General features: G+C 27.8%; 1 protein-coding gene across 1 annotated transcript; it reads right to left on the bottom strand.

Moving 5' to 3' along the window:
- Positions 1-7075: 7075 nt before the first annotated feature.
- LOC122524036 (sodium- and chloride-dependent GABA transporter 1-like) lies at positions 7076-20557 on the bottom strand. Its single transcript, XM_043646075.1, has 11 exons — positions 20372-20557; positions 15351-15662; positions 14461-14595; positions 14255-14383; positions 13336-13456; positions 12895-13266; positions 11708-11924; positions 8937-9086; positions 8650-8853; positions 8369-8539; positions 7076-8287 (listed from the first exon to the last, which is right to left on the bottom strand). The coding sequence occupies exons 2-11, from the start codon at positions 15655-15657 to the stop codon at positions 8150-8152; spliced, it is 1944 nt and encodes a 647-aa protein (XP_043502010.1). The 5' UTR covers positions 15658-15662; positions 20372-20557; the 3' UTR covers positions 7076-8149.
- Positions 20558-21466: the final 909 nt, after the last annotated feature.

The following is a 21466-nucleotide window of genomic DNA, read 5'->3' as shown; positions in this document are numbered from 1 at the left end:
CATTGTTCCTAAGAAAAAAATAACATATAAGAAAAATACTTTGTAATATGTATATAATATAGTAAGTCTCAAGTTTTATTAGGAAAGAATATTTAAACGTGATTACTCGAATAAGAAAATAAATTATCATTCATGTGATTTTACATTAATTTTCTATCTATACCCTGTAGATATTCTTTATTTTCTATTCTTATTTGAGAATTAAGTTACGTTCTAATAACAATTAAACCTATCTAAAAAAAAGAAGTTCTTAGAAACAATTAGAGTATAAGTATAAATGTTGTTAGTATCAAGGTGAGAAAATAAGGTGCGAAGGATAAAGATATGGAAAGGGGAATGGGATGAGATAGAGCAAAATTTTTATATCCTCGAAAGGAACGAACCGTAATTTTTTCTCTTTAGCAAACATTACAACGCAATATACTTGAAGAGGGTTATGGTATACCCCTGGATTTTAAAGTTTTAATGCAATAAAGAAGAAGTTCCGCAGGCTTCGAAGTAAAATCCTAACACCCATAAAAACTTGTATAAGTAAGTACTCATGAAGGCGGGTCATCTAAGTTCCATTCTCTCTTTATATATCATCAAGTTGTAAATAATCGAGGATTTGTGCCGATCATAATGCTACATAAATAGACAAATTTTTGTTCTCAAAATACAACGATCTTTCACATACATTGAACACGAAACTCAAATAATCTTACATTTTATAATCGAATGAATGAAAAAAAATGATTATGATAAAAATTCGGAAAAAATCGATTTTCTTGCATACAGAAGTCATAGAAATATTCGTACCCGCTCTTACTATAAATTTTAAAATAATTGATATTCGCTCATAACGCAAAGCTTCAAAATCCTTAAATACAGAAACCAGTGTAACGGTTAATAAACTTTCAAACTGATATAAATTTTATTGCAGAAGAACATTTTGTTCTTAAAGGAACATAATTTTATTTAAATGATAAAAGATTGGTCTCACACACAAGAGTATTTGTATCTACGTAAGATATAATAAAAATACTATCATTTTTTTTTATAAGTAGTACTTAGTTAGCCCTCTCTTCTTCATCTTATAATTCTTTTGAGACGATTAGGCTTATTTTATGATATCAATTTTTTTATCAATTATGTAAAATTTTACTTCTCGTTTAATAAAATGCTTTATAATCCTAAAATATGTTTCTGTGTATAAGAAATAATTATTGTTTAAAAAATAATAATTTTTCTTGTATATAACATTTACATGAAAATAGTACTACAAACTGAATGCGTTTTTCTCGAAACATAATTTATCATGTGTAAACAAAAACTACAAATCCGATTATCCAGATATTTTTACATATTATTCTGCACACCTTTAGTTATAGTTAAAACTAAATCCATAGTGATTATAAATTTTCAGAAATGAAAAACATCAAAAAATGCAAATTTCGATACTAAAACTTTTAACGCGACCATTGAATGGTTTTCAATGAAACATTTTTTACAATTTATAACTTTAATTTTTTTATTTAAATAAAAAATTAGAAAAAATGACTTACGCCAGTTTTAAGACATTTTCTCGGGATATAATATAATTGATGTTTAAAAAATTTGTATTTTTTTCAAAAATTTCTTTTCCGATAATTAAGAGTATAATAATTGATCATAAAAAAATCCAAGCGATAATTCGTTGTTTTTATTGAAAAAGAAGTGATGAAAATACGTTTATTTTTTCGCTACTTGTTCAGAATGAAAATAGAAACAAAGATATGAATAGAAAAATATATAGGAATTCGATATAGTTGAAATCGACGTTAGCATTTTTCTGCCGTGTCATACGTAATATAATTATTTTCGGTGTGTACCCTTGTCCCACCCAATCCTGAGACGTCACGTAAGGCGTATAGTATCGATCCAGAAGGACGATTTCTGGGTCGTGATATTATCCCATGTAATCATTAAATAAAATAACGATCCATGTTATTGGAATTTCTTTTTCCACTTGGGCTTATTTTCTTTGGATGAATGGAAGAGCTTTCGAAAATCTTTTTCTTGTTACAAAAACAAATCTCAAAAGCAACTGATCCATTTCAGGAGAGATAGGTTAAAGTACTAAATTACTTATAATAGAAATCGATATCACTGTCTCATCGCATTATTTGAAGTTAAAATGAACGTACTATTGCTAAACGTGTTGATAGTACATCCGTATAGCATATAGAAAAATCTACACATTAATTGATATTAAGTCTACAAAAATATTTCAGTTTTTATGTAACGTTATTCATTAGCAAGACAACTATATGTGTCGATAATTATGACAGTAGACTAATTGTAAATCAGGAAATAATGAAAATTAATGTCTCATGATCTATATTGTATATATTGAATATTTATATTATATTATTATTAATTAAATTTATAACGTAATATATTTGAAGTACACTATGGCATAGTCCTGGATTTTAATTAGACCGCGTTATATATGAACAGACCAAGTGTCGGCTTGTTAGTTTTTCACTATAAGCCAGTGGTTCCCAAAGTGTGCTCCTGAGCTACCTAAGGGAGCTGAAAAAGAAAGGAAAGAAATAAAATGTGAATAGTTCATATTTGATTATTTAATTGAACATTATGATAATGTTCAATTTAATTTGACGATTTGAATAAATGTACGGCGACCAACAGGCTCATCCGTTCCACTAATGATTAAAATTAATTGAATTTGTTCAATTCATTTTTTCGTGAACTAACTTGTATTTTACTTACTTTTACCTAACTTTTGTAAAATATTATTGGCTATTTCTTAATTTGTACTTGTTAGAATTTGACATAGGGCATCTTGGGAAAATATAAATAAAAATATTATATTTTGAGAACCACTGTTATCAGCTATTTTGCGTCTCGTTTATCATTGTGTTACTCAAGTCTAACAAGAAGACTGAAAAGAAAACACTCTATTGATCTTATTGAAATTAGTCCCTAGTACTACACATTCAAAAATTCAAATTCCAATAATACTACTTTTACCCAGTGATTGTTGATAAATGTATGATAAATGTCTTTTTCTTCTTCAGAAGAAGAAGATGATAAATATGATAAATGTAATATTATAAAAAGTGTAAGTAATTATATCATATATAGCAATTAGAAATACAAATAAAAGGATTCCGCTTTATCGATCCTGGGTTACTGGAATTAGGGTACGTACGAAACGAAAACCAATACCGCAAATCATACTAAGTAATACACATGCAATGACAAAACCAAATTTTAAGAAACGTAAAATCCTCATGGCTGAGATGTCTTTTGTTGACATTGTCTTTTGAAAGAAAGAAAAAAGAAATATGCTAAAAAAACGATACAAAATATTTTATTTCGATCTCTAAAAAAATATTAGCTACTTTTTTATAAGTTTATTAAATTTACATAAGCTCTGAGGCTGTAAATAAAACATGTGATGTATTACAACAGAAAAATATGAAATCCAATCCATCTTTTGGTAAACTAACGAATCTATTCTTATAAAAAAATAATTAGATTACAATTCAAATACTTATATATTACATAAATTATGTCATATAATGTCGTAATGATAATAAAAACAAATAAATAATTATTATAATAACAGACATCCGCACTTGATAATTTAGAATGCAAATTATTTCTTTAATATGTAAAAATTTGTACTTGTAATTTTAATTAAGTCGTTGCTTTTTATTTAATTTGATAATATTTTACTTTCACATGAAAAAAAAGATCGATTTTTAAATTCGAAAAAATTCCTAAAGAGTTTATTAAGCATACAAAAGTCAGTCGAAATATTTCAAAGTATCAAGCACTCACCTATAAAATATTAAATATTTCAAGTGCTTTAGGCAAAGCAAGTACAGTACTGGTGTCGTAGGCGCTTTTAGGGAAAGAAGTGGTTGTATGTATGTATATAAGAAAACCATACATTTTCTGCTGGCCTCCTACCTACCTCGGCTTTTTCCACGACCGACCTTTTACAGTCATCGTAAAATATATATTTATTAGAAAAAGGCCAAGGAATGCTTAGTTCTAAACTTGTACCAGACCTGAGAAAACCTGGATATCTTCGTTAAATTTCTAAAACTCTAACACGAAGTTTGTAAATAATTGGTTATCGTGTTAGAATACTTAATAGGTAATAAACAAAAAATTGACAATGATCTACTTTCAAATGTCGATCAAAATATTTGTCGTACCTCTACAATAATATATAAAATATTTAACGAAAATATATAAACTTAGAATATATAAAATCGTGAAAAAAAGCATTATATTACGAGACTTGCAATAAAAATTTGAAAAATAAAATAAAAAGCAATGACCTTGAGTAAAGAAAAAAATTATAATCGATTGAAAAAAAAAATATTTATTTTCATACTTTCAAAAGATAAACGATAGGAACTATTATACAATATAATAATGAATGAATAAGTATTCATATTAAAAAACAATATAAAAAGAATGAATTTATTTTTTAGAACGTTACGTGTGAGTTAAGATTTTTCTTACTTATTATTACTAAAGAAGGGCAAAGGACGAAGGGTTTAACTGCAATCTTTCGACCGTTAGGTATATTATTTGAAACAGAGCATCTACACACACACACAAAGGCGTCGAAGGGTGTCGTCATGACGACGGGTTCGAACCATATACGCCCAAGTAGCGTCCTGTTTGCCAAAGGTTCCTTAAGCTTTTCATTTCGTGTTCCTCAGAATATTCTACACGAAAATACTAAGATCGTATTCAACAAGTCGGTCATTTGATAACGAATCATAAAATGTATAAGATCTATCTTTAGCCTTTTCAACTTATCCTATTTCTGACTCTTCCTCTCTCGTATCGCATTTAAACTGATTTAATGAAAATCAAATGACTTTGGTCAATGATAAATGATTCTTATTTGCTCTTAAACGTGCACGGTGTTTTATTTCATACTTTTTTAGGTAGTTTGAAAAGAATGCAAAACGTTGTATACAACGCTCCGGTTCAATTGTAATGAGAAATTTGCACAGACTACAAGAAAGTTTAATTAACTTCATTAGAAAGCAAGGAGGGTTGCGTTGCATTGTTGAATATTTTATGAACGTATTTTTGATCGAGCTCAACTTTGTAGAAAAGGAACGATATAAGGAATCTATAAGCCTTTAAATTTTGAAAGGAACAGACGTGGGTTCTTTCACGACCTTTTTCTCCACCTTTAATAAAAAGGAAAAGAGGGAGAAAAAGGTATCGTGACGATGTCACGCATTGCGTGACGCCTTACTCGACATTTCCTACCTTTTCTATTCCCTGACTTTTATTTTTCCTTGCAATTTATTGTGAGAGATGCTATGATAAATCGCCTTTCTCAAGATATATGATAATTCGTGAAAAGGTTTTACCCCGAGCACGTATCTGCTTTCCTTTTATTTTTACTTCTCTTCTTTTCCCTTATAAAATTCTTCAAGATGAAAATTCTTTATGTTAATTCTAGATTTTTTTGTTTATTACTTAAACCGAGCATCATTTCATTAAAAAAAAATTTTTCACCCTATTTTCACCTGTCAAAAAACCTTGATTCATTTCACCTACGTTGACAAGTCAAATGGAAATATTGTATTTATTATGGTGTGATCGAAAATAGAGGGGTGTGATAAAAAAAACTGTCAAAAAAATCGATCCAATCAATTTACTTTTAAATTACCTTCGAAACTACACCTGGGTACACGGATAATAAAATTATTATGATCGTATATCAACTAAAACACTTTCTTTCTCTATTTCTCGTTTGTTATTTTATTAAACTATGTTTATACAACACATCTATAGTATTCTAAATAAAATAAAACTAGAACAAAAAGTTCGAATATTAAGACGTTTAAATAGAAGTTCGTCTGTTAAATGAAGTCGAAGTTGAATCATTACGAAAAGTGGTTTGAACAACATGATAGCCAATTATGTCAGAAATGGAATGTGAAAATTATAAATATGGACTATTACGAAGTTTCAAAACTGATCGTTTGTATGTGTGTTACACTTAGCGAACTTTCTCGATCGATCCCCAGTTATAAGGAAATGATGTTTCAGTTCAGTTTTTCGATCCTTTCTTCGAATTTTTATGCTAATTGATTCCTAACAAGGAAGTACTTATATTTTCCAACCAAAAAAACTACCTTTTGAAGTCAGCTTTAATGTGATATGATTGTACCTATATTTGTGTGTGTTGAGAAAGTTTTTTTGTGTATTGTTTGAACGTTTTGTATGCGTGGGTATATATATATATGTGCAATTTGTGTAGTATATGTGGTATGTAAATGTATACATGAATGTGTGTGCCTATGTATATCAGATTAATTCCAGAAAAAATTTTCTAACGATAAAGGAAAAGAGGTGAATGAATTTAAGTATACGCGTTACGTTAAGGAGAAATATCGTTATCAAAAGTAACACGTAAAGAATTTGTATTGTTTTATCTTAATGTTAACAAAGTTAATCGAGCACCAATAAAAATTCAGTGAATTATTAAATTCTATGCATATTATACGTTAATTTTCACGTCGAAAGAAAATACATGCTTTTTAGTCATGAAAGTACCTATGAAAATGTATTAATACGTTCAATTTAAAAATATCTCTTCTCCTTCTTAATGTCAACATATTAAACGATAGTATCGGAACATAATTAGATCAAGGTAAATTGATTAACCTACTATTAGAAACGACATTATACACCGAACGATTTTCTTTCATTCGAAAATCGTCGTTAAAAATTTGTATAAAATAATAGAGGAAATATGTGCCCATAATTATGAAAGTGGTCCAAGTCAAAATTAAAAAAAAAAATAAGTTTATTAATTATTTCACCCTACATTATTTTAAACTAAATTAATTCAATGTAATTTTCACGATATTGTCAAAAATGAATCGTTAGATAGTGTTTGTTATTTCATTATTATATAGAATTCATATAGTATTCAAATGTAATCCTTTAAATATCTTGAAACAAGAGATATATGACTTAGACCACTTTCACAATTATGGGTACATATGTGAAAGGATGAAATAAGAATTATAGAAGTATAGTCTTTTTCTCATCGAATTTCATTATTATCATATTTAATTTATAATTAGTCGATAATTCTAACAAAAATGATCGCTAGTAAAGAAATTCTTTTGCAGGTACACAACTGTTCTATAGATTTTTATCATAATATTTGTCCTGTACATTTAAGAGCTTAGAAAAGTTTACCTTTCTTTACAATTACAATCTCCAGTTTTAATACTCTTTCGGATTATAAATACAACGAATGAAAAAGATTAATACAATTAATTAACGGCGATTGTGTTTATAGATAATAATTAAAATAAAATATTACATTTTCTCTCTCTCTCTCTCTCTCTCTCTCTCTCTTTGTAACTGTTGTTTCACACACGTAGTTTAATATATAAAAATTATATAATAATTTATGACCTATGACAATTCGTACGGTTGTAACCTTGAAACTAATCTTCATTCATCTCTTTATAAATTGGTATAAAAATCTTGTGATTTACAATGCAATGCACAACAGTGAATCGTATAAGATGTGCATAACAATTATATTATTTATGTTAATATTACATTATTACTAGAAATATCATTTCTCATTGTCATAACAATGTAATGCGAAAATAAAAAATACAAAATTTGTATGTAAAACAGAAAGCATTTAAAAAGACTTAGGTTCGTCATTGTTTTTCACATAAATACTAATTCTAAGTTCGACGAAATTGGTAATTCATCGAATATCTTGTTTTGTCATGGTCAGAAATACTGTTTCATACATATTTTCTTTTCAACACTTATCTACTATTGAACATTAAATTAATCAAAGAAAATAAATCTGTCCTATAAATCGCACAGCCCTCGTTCTTTACAATGTTAATAAAATTCCCCTCCCAAAAAAAATAATTATTGAAACAAACTAAAATAACCGAAATTTACATCTGAAAAAAAAAACAAGTTGATAAGTAAATTTGTATATTATAAACAAAAAAGAAAATATTTCAGCTACACTGTTACTTTTCTAAACTTGCATAAATTATTCGCGAAGATAAATTTCATTCTTAAATACTATTCTCGATCTAAACAGTTACAAGAACATTCCTAAATTCAATCATGTTTGACTTAAAAAACTACTGTTCTTTGTTATTAAGCCAGCACTGCTTTCCGACATCGGCATTACTGTTGAATTTTCTCCCTTCGGTAATTTCGGATTAGATTTTAAGTTGGGTTTTAGTCCCTTCAAAATGTTCTACAAATAAAACAATTATTGATTAAAATTGATAAGACAAAAAAACACATATGAGAAAATTCTATAATTATTAATATTCACCTCCTTAATCGATCCTGGTGTAACAAAAACATAATAAATTGCGTAAAGTGGTATCCAAATCATTGATGAGATACTTAAACAAAAACCAACGATTTCTGCCCATGTTGGATATTCATAATCGTTCCCATATTTCAATGGTTTATAGAGGACGCATTGAAATATAAAAATAAACTGAAAACAAACATATATTAACGATATATGTTATTTGTAATAACGATAAAAAATATTTTAGACATTTAAAAAATGAGAATTTATTATTATTATTTTATTATTATACTCACTGCCATAATCACAGGCGCAAAGAAGATCCAACAAATGTACCAAAATTTATTCAATCGTATTCCCATCATCTGATGAACACAGTCGCAGAATTTTTGTGCTCCGAAAAACCATGATATTGCTATCGTTTGGAAAAAGCATACCCATAAAATCGACATTCCACTTGCCGAATAGAAATCCATTAATTGAAAAATATAAACACCTCCCTGAACAAGAAAAAAAACATTTGATAATTAAATGTCAATTTGATAATGTAAAATATATTTAAATATTTTAAAAAATAACTAACATTTGTCACCATGGGAAGTCCTAAACAAAACATGAGAATGCAAATGGCGATGGTAAATTTGCTTCGATGAGGACGAAGATTCGGCCAATTATCAATAATACCGGTGATGAACGAATCAACGATGCAAAATTCACTATCGATTCCGAGAATCTATAGTAAAAAAATGTCATAATTATTATTAAATTTAAATACTTTTAATTAATTTTTATTTTACATACTCTTGTGTAACATTGTGTAACGACGAACAAATATGTTTACTCTGCTGCCAAATCATTTATTTATACGAGTTATTTTCCAAATTTGTTCGATCTTATGAAGAAATAAAAAGAAAGGAAAAAGAACTCTATTTATTTGGTTTCCTGTAAAAGAAAACGATTATTCTAATCCAATAATCTTACATTCTTTTATTAAAAAAAGTAAACAAAAAATGAAAAAGTAAAACATATTACTTCCAAATTGAAAATATTTTCATTACTAAAAGAAAAAAAAAACAAAAAATATTTATCCCATTCAATAAAAAAAACAAGTATTAAATAGAACAAAAATTGATAATCATGTAGAATAAGGATTACCTCACTGATTTCGATTACCATGAAATATGTTCTCTAGGTCAACATTCCGATTATTTTGTTCTCATACGTATAACTGCCGCTTGTTTTCGTAATATTCATTAAAAAATTTAATTAAAAATTTAGCTAGCGCGAAATAATTTTCGATTAATTAATAAATGTAAATATATATATATAAGATTTATTAGAATTTATATTGATTTATATTAAAAATACTGATTCGTCTTTCCTTTATTTAGAGTATTTAAATACGACATATTTTTTTGCAATATGCGTGCATAATATTTAAGCATATATGTTATTTATATATATGAGATGTTATTGATTTGTTTTTATTTTTACGACTACTCTTTTTTTATATATAAATTTTTTTAGAAATTTGAGGTTTTTTTTTAAATACTCGTAATTTTTGAAAAATTTCACCAAATCAATTGTTTTTTTCGAATTATTTGTTTTTAAATGTTTATAGATGTTATAAAATATCAAATTTCTAAAAACATTTATATTTTAAAAAAGAGTAGTTGAAAAAATTTGAAAAGAATCATGAATACGGTTTTGGTCGTGCCGAATGACAATTTTTTCAACTGAATCGAAAGGGGTTACCTAATACAGTGGCCAACTGGTGCGGAATGCCCCATATATAAATATAAATAAAACTGTTTGTGCATGGCGTAAATTGCAATAATTTTAGCATATTATTAACGATTGTAATATTGAAAAATCTAAAAGCTTTATTAATTACTCGAATTATAATATGTTTCTAGCAATATTGGTTTCGCACCGACATCGGTGACTCCCTGTGACATGTAAAGTGCTAATGTAAATATTTATTTATTTTGAGTTACAGACGGTAAGATCAAATAATAATATTTATTCATATAATAACAGAAATATTTTTAGTTATTAACCAAAACAAAACCTAAAACTATTCAATAAAGTTTAATACGTAAAGGTAAATTTATAATTTTCTACAATGTAATAGTATTCTTTTGTACGTGGATTGTATTATCAGTCTTATGCATTATTATAATATTTATTTATGGGTTTTCACTTTTTATTGTATAAAGGTGTATCAATGAGCTATAATCCAGTCTAATTTTTGTTTAGTACTATCCTGTGATAGGAAAAAAATCATAAATACCAATTCCATAAGAATATAATAGTACAACTAAAAAAAAACCCTATTATATAAGGTAGTCCATTCAACTTACACACCTCATTCAACTTTCAAAGTATGCGTTGCTCAAAAAAGTTTTGTAGAAAAAAGTTGCATAGTTTGAAGGGATATATCATATAGTGTATTTATTGTTTTTAAAGGTGGAAAAGTTTCGGAGTTTTTTATTTTGAAATATAAAAAAAGAAAAATTACTTTTTATTAGTTAAAAGTATCAATAAACTATATGCCAAGTTTCAAAAATATAGAATGAATTATTCTTTACAAAAAATTCATCAAAATCGAATAACATTCGCTTGTCTAAAGGTATTTTTTCCCTTAAAAAAACCAAGATTGTCAAAAAATAATTATACTGCATGATGTATCTGTTCAAACCATGCAACTTTTGTACACAAAACTTTTTCGTGCAAACGCGTACTTTGAAATTTATAGAGGTGTGCAAGTTGCATGAACTATCCTTTATTATGGCCAATTATTGACACATTCTTGTACACTATAATTTGTACACTATACATTGTAATCAATTTAAAAACTAATCCAAATATCAAATATACACCATAATAAAGTACACACAATTAAACGAAGAAACTTTTAAAAAATATTTTATAATTAATATACGGATAAAATGCTAGACCTTTATATCTCGAAAACTAAAATCGAGTTATATATAAAAAAAAAATTACTCAGAATGTTGACCTTGATAATATATTTCAAGATTATCAAAATTGACGAAGAGAGCCCTATTATCTACAAATACCTTAAAAATGTTCTGTCTTTAACTTGTTTTATTTATAAAATAATTTCTATTATTATATATTGTCTTTTTTTTAGTATCGTGAAAAATACAAAACTATAATATTCATCGATAATGACAAAGAATTGAGTTCGAAGCACAAATGGTTAAAAAGTATGAAGAATATAATATTTTGTAAAAAGTGTAATTTTTTTGAAGAAGAAGAAGAAGATAGAGAAAGACAGAGAGAAAGAGAGACATAATAAGTCTCTCGCTGGAACAATAATTTTCTTACGAGAAGCATGACGAAGAATATAATAGCCCAAATCGAAGCACCAGGAAGCTTTAGAACGACTTCAGGATAGGTGAGGAACACAAGACCAGGTCCGCTCTTCACGACCTCAGAGACCTCAGTACCTTGTTCCAAAGCGATGTGACCCAATATCGAAAATGTCAAACACCCAGCCAGAAGACAAGTTAGCGTGTTGACTACACAAGTAATTAGTGCATCTCTGGAAGATAAAACTTACTTTTTCAAAGATTTCAACGGAGAATGCTACTTTGTTATTGATCGAGCCTGCATAAACAGGTTTGTTTTTTTCACTTTTTGCATTTCTTTTCATTTTACTTTGGAAAAAGAATCCTTTTGATCGAGCTAATTAATAAAAACGGAGAGAAGCATTGAGGGTTGAATGAAAAAGTTAGGAGTTAAAAAGTCTAAGGTCAACGAGAGAAAACAGAGAAAAAGAATGTGAAACTAAGTTTTAATTAACACGTTGATTGCCGCTCACATTTCACATTATTTGTCCGTGGCGCCTACATGAATTTTTCATTATAGGATGCATATTTTGTTGAAATTTTTTTACACCAGATAAAGGGAGTTGTATAATTGTGTTTAATGCATTATTTGTGGTGAAGTCACTGGTGACACCCAAGACACTGTAGATCATTTTTGTGATTATCAGTTGTTTCAAACTGTCCAAAAATGGTAGTAGATTAGAATTTATGGAAATCTGTAGTTGATTTATCTGATTAAATGACTGCTTATAGTTCATCAATAGAGCTTTTAATGATTTCTTATGTTTTAAATTAAATGGTGTTATATAAACAAATAACTCGAAAAATATTTTAATTCCCGATTTTAGGATGAAGTTAGCGATTTATTTAGTGAAATATTCTGATGATGAAAATTGCATTTTATCAAGCAATTATGTACAGAAAAAACTTCGTTACATGTCATGCATATTTTCCTTGTATTAATAAAATTATTTTTGCATGTTCTGTATGTCATTAGTTTCTTTAAACCAATATAAAAACAATGGTATTATTTAAACATTTATCAGTATCGGCAATCAATGTGTTAAAAACGAACAGGGTCGCGACGAGAATTTGAATCACGAGGTCAACTTTTGAGTTACAAAGCGAAGAAAAATATGTTTGTTTCTGACTGAAACAACGTGATTACGTTAAATATTGTTTTACCTATAACAATTGTGATGAAATCTATTGTAAGATCCTAAAGCAGGTAGGGCGCCAGTTCCGATACTGTAAGCGAAGAAAATTTGTGTTGTTCCATCGATCCACGGTCCGGGACTTAACAATTCCTTCCATCTTGGTGTCACGTAATATAGTAAACCATCGTAGGATCCATCCAAGGTCACCGCTCTTCCCAAAAGAATGAAAAGCACCACGTACGGGAACAACGCTGAAAACCAGATGATCTTACCACTTTGATGAAGACCACGTCGGATGATCAAGTAAACGAGTAGCCAGCCGAGTATCAAACAACCCAGAAGTTCCCATTGCATTCCACCGATGTTTTCGATACCAGCTGTGATTCCAAGAACTCGTCGTCTAAAAATACATAAATATCGAGATAATATTTGTCCAATTTTTATGAATATGAAAAAAATGATTAATTACTCGTAAAATTCCTCTACAGGAGTAGTGTGATGATGAGATATATTCTTGGTATAATTTGAGTCAGAAATCATTTTACTTTCTGTCGATGCGTCAAAACAATTTTCCGTATTCCACCAATGACCTAAGAGAAAAAAGAAAATTTCATTTTTATAATTATAATATATATATATCTATATGTATCTGCAAGGAGAAATCTTAAAACTGGGACACTTAAAAATATCTCGAAAACAATGCATATTTAAAAAGAAAGTTTAAAACAAAAGTTGTTCTCAAGATTAAATTATACTATTAAGTTTGTCCCCAATACAAAACAACTTCTGTTTCATACTTTCTTTGCAAAGATATTTAAATGTCTTAATTTCAAAAACACGTTCTATTTATTATGATATACAAATATATTTTTGTTGATGTATACAGAGTGTCCTGTAATTGGTGATACAAGCGAGCAGGAAAGGTGATTCTATGTGAAAAAATTAATCGAAAATATAAAATAAAAAATTTTCATATAAAGCTTTGTTTTCGACAAAAATAAGTTTAAAAATATGTCGAGTACGCGTGCACTTGACTGAGCTTATAATCTTGAAAACTGAAATCCTTGTTCAGTAAGCATAAGAGAAGAACTGATACAAGAGAAATCGTCATACTGACAATGTTTATAAAAACATTAAGAATCACAAATATAATCTCCAAAATATCCCAGTGTAAGATAGGGAAATACGTCGAGCTGAAACTGAAGAAAGTGCACGCGTACTTGACAAATTTTCGAATTTATTTTTCTTTATTTTCTCGAAAATTTAATTCTTTATTTTTTACTTAGTTTTTCATGTAGAGTCAACCCTGCTCGCTTGTATCACCAATTCCCGGACATTCTATATATATTTATATATTGTTAGTATAATGAATAATATAATATATTTACCACAACTACTCCAAGGGACACCAGGTAAATTAATGATCGTGCTTATAAGATAAAAGAGAGTCCAGGAAATAATTATACAGTAATATATGTCGAGAAAAAAAACAATAGTCATCGTGGCATATCCTACACCTGCAAAAGATTAAGTACAATGATAATTTTTTATCAAATATATCAGGATCATATAAACAATGATTTCTACAATCTACCTTGTAATAAGGGACACAATTGACTAAGAAGAGTCATTCCACCAGATCCAAGATATTGTCCAATTGCGACTTCTTGAAAAAATATTGGTATTCCACAAAACAGCATAGCTATACCGTAAGTGATAAGAAATGCACCTGTGAAAAATGAATTGTGTTTTTTTTGACTGAAGTAGACGTAAACCATTGAGTCTACGTGTACATTTGAGTAATTATACCTAATATTTACTCAATAATCATTAAATACAAGTTGAGATAAAAGGAGTATCAACTTATTCTAGGTGCATTGTTTAATGTTGTTGTAAATTAATTGCAAACGCATCATCATTCTACGTGATAACAAAGACATAAACCTTCCTAAAATCCTAACTAATTCTTTGAAAATAAAATATTACTTTTAACCATATCTAATAGAGAATCCTGAAATATCTTGGAAGACGAATAATATAAACTATTGAAAACAATGTAAACTATATAATTTTTATAAAGAAAATAATCGTATTAACCTTTTAGCTTTTTGAAAATCTGTCATTGAAAACAATGAACTATTGTATTTGAAAATGTAAACATATTTTGTTAAAAAGAGAGTAGAAGGCCATATTTTGTTCAAAGGACAGTAAAACCTTGATTAATCAGCATGATTGGAGAACAAACAACACGAATAAATCGAGATTTAATGAATAATCGAGACTAAAGTTGAATTATCTAAAACACATCTCTTGTATGCAAAATAAGATTGTTTTTCTCGGTTATTTCATAATAACATAAATATGTATACTTATCATATCCTAATGCAAATTAAATTGAAAAAAGCAAAATATTTCTACGTTCTACAAACTTTTAAAAACAATTTTATGTTCCGTATTAATCAATAAACGTTAATTTTAATTTACCACCACCATTCTTATAGCAAAGGTAAGGAAATCTCCAAACATTTCCAAGGCCAACGGAAACGCTGATGCACGAAAAGAGGAAATCTAGTTTGTTATCCCATCCACCGCGTTCAGCATCTTCTTCACGGCTCGCAAAATCTGTTGACCTTCCTTCAATAGCAGACGACGATGTTTTCGTGACAGCACGTGATTCTTCTTTCCTCTTTTTATTTTCCGTTACCGTAGATTTAGCTTTGAATTCTATAAAGGTCTGATCAGAGTCAGGCTGATTCTTTTCCTCCCCCCAATAATACATTTTTTCCGCCATTATTTCTAAAACAAAAAACGACTCTGCTATTAGAAATAAATTTTGTTTAAATATCAGTTCATAATGCATTTCATATCGAGTCGGCCACTTTTGACCTCTTTTTATTCAGCTAAAAATTGTATATGTTATTAGACCTAACCAAAGACGTATTCATGATTTTTTCAAATTTTTCCGACAATTTCTTTTTGAGATATAAATTTTTTTAGAAATTTGAGGTTTTATAACATCTATAAACATTTAGAAACAAACAATACGAAAAAGACAACTGATTTAGTGAATTTTTCAAAAAATAAAAAGTATTCAAAAGAGAACCTTAAATTACTAAAAAAATTCATATCTAAAAAAATGGTGGTCGTAAAAATTTAAAAAAATCAATAACATAAAATATTTAGATGAATCGAAAGGGGTCATTTAAAAATTGGCCAATTTGGTGTGGAATGACCCTTACTCATCTTTCTTTATTTTAATCATTACAATATTTCTTTATTTATTTATGATAATCATTGCAAATTTTTTTCAAATATCCTGATTATTCAAATGGTTTATTTTATATTCCAATACTTGTAATATGAGGACAAGTAGATTAATTCTTCAAATTTAAGCAGACAAAACTAAGGATCTGAATAATTTAATTGTTTGAAACAGTGGTCCTGAAAGTTAAAACGGGAATACAGCTTTTAATGTGAATTCTATAATAATACAATTCTGAGAATTGTAAAAGGGTAGTGAATGGATTTACATGACCTTTAACATACGATGTATATCTCTTAATGTCGCATGATCGATTAGAAACATGGCGATGTTAGCGATTATATAAATTACTCCTTCACGAAGAATCGTGTCATTGGATAATCTTTTTTCTGATAGCATGCGATTCTTGATTATATGAAGGTAGCTTTTATTAGAGAAGTTATGACAACAAATTGCTAAATTATTATTTAATAAAAGAACAAAAAATACGCAAAGTGACCTTCATGCAACAAAATTATTTGTTAATTTTTTTTCATTTTTTTTATAATAATTAAGCCTCTATAGACCCGTGTAACTTTTTAATCGCATAACGATAATTGTGTCAATAATTATGACACTAGACTAATCGTAAGTGAAAACATTAAATCAATTTGACTTTACTTAATTAAGAATTTAAAAAAAAATAGACTAAATTATTTTATTTATTATTTTCTACAGATAATTTATTATTTTAAACATTTTATTTATTAGTGTAATATTAAATTAATTTTATATTACCATTATTTGGATTTTAAAATAATTACTGAAGTCAAATATTTTTCAATTTTTTGACGTAGTCCACTATTGTAATTATCGGTACATTTATATCATAAAATTGAAAAAAATTGATTTTACTTTATATATTTTCTTTTCTCTCTTCACGAAACATGCACTCTCTCAGATCATACGCGTCATGTTTAATAAACTCAAGTTGACACGTATCAAAATATAAGATAGGTAATCGCTGTTTTGTTTAACAGTCGGTCGCTCACAGCACACACTCATTCCCAAGCACTATACACCCAAGAAGCTATCTCACTTTACCTATCATTTCTTTTCTTTGTTTGAGAACGATATACCTATCAGATTTTTGTTCCAGCGCATGCACACACAATTCATTAGCCATACTCAATCTGTGGTTCGACAAGTTTTCAAGTGCTCCACGTAAGACCCAGTCATGAATTGTAGTTTTTTCTTTTTTAGTGACCAAAATTGACCTTCACCCTACAAAACTCCGCCATAAGGATTGATCGATCTTATAAATGATACCAAAAATCATATCAATGTTTAAATACGTCTATTGTTTTTGACCTATCTTATTTTCCACTTGATATAGGAAACAAACGTATGTGAAAATGTTATGTTGATTGGTCTTTTTTAAATTTTTTAATAACTGAAAATTATATATATATATATATATACATCTATAGATAAAAATTATGATTAGACTTATATTTTTTTATAACAAATCATAGCCTATATTTTATCTGTTTAAATTTTTGTAAGATATCATTTTATACTTTTGTTATGTATGTTAAAAAGAGTTTAACATAAAAACATGCTTTTTTAAATAAAAAAACGAACGTACGCGGCCCTCGAAAGAAAAAGTTTGAGTACCCCTACACTACATTCTTATCCTACAATAATTTGTTATTTTATAATATTGAAAAAGTTTATTTTACCATTTAATTTATAGTATAATCAATTTAAATACAAATTTAATTACGGAATCAATATTTTCAATTATTTTACTTAATTTACTTTCACAATTATCAGAACATATATCAATATATTTTTTTTTATTTAATTTAATATTTTTTCCAATATGTGTGACGTACATATACTGTCCAATACAGGATGATAAAAAAAGAATTCGATATTTCAAGGACTTATATCGAAGGGCTCGATCGAACGCTCATTAATAGTAAAATTTTAATTACATCGTAAGGGTTGATTTTAAAAGCCATGTTAATTAGACATTTCTTACTAGTCTCGGTGAGTAATATAAGCCTTTCAAATATCGAACTCTTTTCTTTATCAAAATGTATAACCTTTTATTAAACTGATAAAATTGTTTATGAAAATTATCAACTCTTACATAAAATATTGAAGAAAATCTATTACTTTTACACATTTTTTAAAAATTTATTTTTAACGTTTATTTAAATGTTAATATTTCTCAACTTTAAATTAACTAGTTAGCTTCAGCAACCTCTTTAAAAAGTATTTATCTCAATTGTGTTACCAAAAAAAAGCTAATGACGAATATCTTAATTTAAACATATAATTTGCATAGGGGAGAAAAAAATAACAAAAATCAATTACTTAGAAAAGTAATTAGTTAAAAGCTTAATCTGCTGTTTTTGAATGATATTGAGTAGGAACATCAATATCTTGATTCTTTTCGAATATTATTTTTTTAGGAATGTAAATATCTCCGTGTAGGATTGATTTTGGAAGATGTGATTGGCACATAATCGGGAAAATATTTCACGATTAAACATCTATCGTTAGGTTTAGTTGGCCGGGATTGTTCTACTTTGTTCACGTTAAATATAATATATAGTTTCATAATAATTATTTGTAATGTTTTTTTCATTTTATTTCGTCTTCGTCTCCAAATATTTTAAACATTTTAAAATTTACAAATATTTTCTAGTTTGCACTAAAATTACAATATAAATTGCATATGGCAACTACTTTTTCTTCTTGACGAGTATACTCGTCAATAACAATTAGCTAGTTAAATACAATTTCTTATAGTCATGAAAAAAATTAGGACTATAGATGGTTCCATTAAAAAAATCGGAATTATCGGATAATAATACTAATGTAATATCATTGTATAATGTATTATTGGATAATAATACTAATGTATTATCATCAATATTATTTTTTTTATAATATTGTTTTTTAATAATTTAGTAAATGTCTTTTCTTAATATAAGAAATACAACCTCTTCTTATAATATTTTTAAGACCGATTATCTTATTTAATATGAATTACATTTTACATTAGACAAAGTTATTTAGCCGTTATTTAAACAAACATGTTATACAAATTTTTATCTAATAACTCTCTTTTGACGAGTTTATATTTCCTTTAAAATTCGTTTTCTTTTTTGTTTTTCATCATTTTCTCACGCATGCACATACCGGTTTCTTTCATTGTTCTCGACAACAATACAGTGAATAAAACGAGTCTACTGAAAAAGAAGGAACGAGAAGGGGAATAACAAGACGAGCACGTGTTCAGAAATTTTATGCGCAATATTGTTTGCATTATACACGGATACTAATTACACGTTCTCACATCTCTCATGATTGATCTTAAATGAGTACACGCCTGATCAACTTACGTTAATCCAAAATTCAACGTGTAGTAAATTAAATAACAAGTTGTAAATAAAAAAATAACAAAATAGCATCACGTACGTCAAGAAAAAAATATTTACTTGATTATCCTAAACGAAGCAATATTATTATTAATATTGAATTATTATAATACTTCTCGATAAGCTGATAAAAAAAGATCATTCGCTTTGTAATATAATAAATTTTAAGTTCATTTTATCATTGTATTTTTATTTTCTACATAGATACATATTTATATACATATATATATTTTCCGTCTGAGGTATAATTTCAACAAAAATATAACCTACTTTTAATTAAACCGATTACACCTATAAATCATGCAAGTTACGTCACCCAGTTTAGTCACTCTAACAAGATCTTCTACTTAAACACACTCATACTCTCGTATGAAATATTACTACGAACTAAAGAAACAGAAAACACATGTAAGAATGTATCTCTGTGTGTCATTTTCCTATACGTGAGATTGTTTTCGCGCGATCCCATTCGTTTCCATGGACCATCGTGCATGGGTGCGCGCGCACACAAATCTCATGCTAGACACCGCAACGTAAAATCAATAACATGGTTTATATCACGTTAAACGCGTACACGTGGACGGATATTTAACCATGAATGTGTACCTAGTAGTAAAAAAAATTCTACGAACTTACAATTAGATTCTCAAGAGGAGAATACAATACATCATCAATTCCAATGTTGAACTTTCTCTGCATATTTCCTTCATTCATTTATTTCATTCGAAAAATGATTTATCAATGGGCAAATAAATCATTGATAAAACAACGCTGATATTATTTAACTTCTGAATAGTAATAAAACTTACCAAATAACTTTTCTTTCTTTTTGTTTAACGTTCCGTAGTCTTGTTACCTAAATGCGTCACTGTTCGAAAAAATAATAAGAACCAAATGTCACGAATTTTCTTCACTGTCAATAATTGAAAGAAAATAATCTGATCAAGAAAAAAAAATCGTTAAGAAAAAAAACTTCCTTTTTGTTTGAATTAACAAAAAATATCGAGATTAAAAATTGTTGAATTTCTTTTCCTTCCACAATTTTTAAAAATGTTGAGTTAAAAATATATTTTCACTTATCTCTTATCGTTCAACGGTATATATTTGTTTTTTTTTTCTTATTTGTTTAATATGTCTTCGACTGGAATTACCGAACGCTATTTTGTTCGACCTACCCCACAAGGAATATCGTTACAGAATAATGCTTTGGTGCAAGATGGGGAATAATTTTTCCCTCTCTCTCTCTCACCCTTTCCCTTTCTGTTTATCTCCCTCCTTATACTACAGACGCATGCGCAATGAAAATGTATACCTTCTCTCATGATTGGGCCATGGAAATCCTAACTATACGGGGTAGTCGTAGAACTTCTTTTTATTTTTCTATTTTCTTTTTTGTTGTTCATCGGTTAAAAAGGGGGATAACGAAGAATGTAACATTAACAGACACGTCTTTGTGTTTGTTTAATATACGCTCGTGCGAATAAGTATACCACAAATTTTAATTATAATTTTACAAATTTTTAACGTACAAATTAAAAGATGTATCAAATTACATTCATTAAAAACCTTTTATGTTCACAAAAAAAAAAAGAAAAACGGTCAGACAATAAAATATTTTAGAGATGATTAATTGAGGATCATAAAAGAATGATAATTTATTTCAATGGATCACAGAAAAAGGATCAAGCTTATAGTAAAAATTATTTTCACGTGATCTTATATCATGTTCAACAAAAATAGATTCTATAACATTCCATATTACTCGTTTACAAAACTAATCACGCGATTTTAGATTTTACTTTTCGTGTAACCGACTTTTAAGCTAGCATGCCTAATCAATCATTTACATAGTACCTACATTTCAATTCATTTTTCCCAGTTCCAATTATATCTATCAAAATTAT

The sequence above is a fragment of the Polistes fuscatus genome, unplaced genomic scaffold (assembly GCF_010416935.1).
Source record: "Polistes fuscatus isolate 324 unplaced genomic scaffold, CU_Pfus_HIC Scaffold7, whole genome shotgun sequence".
Lineage (NCBI taxonomy): Eukaryota > Metazoa > Arthropoda > Insecta > Hymenoptera > Vespidae > Polistes > Polistes fuscatus.
This window is presented reverse-complemented; position numbering and strand designations above follow the sequence as displayed.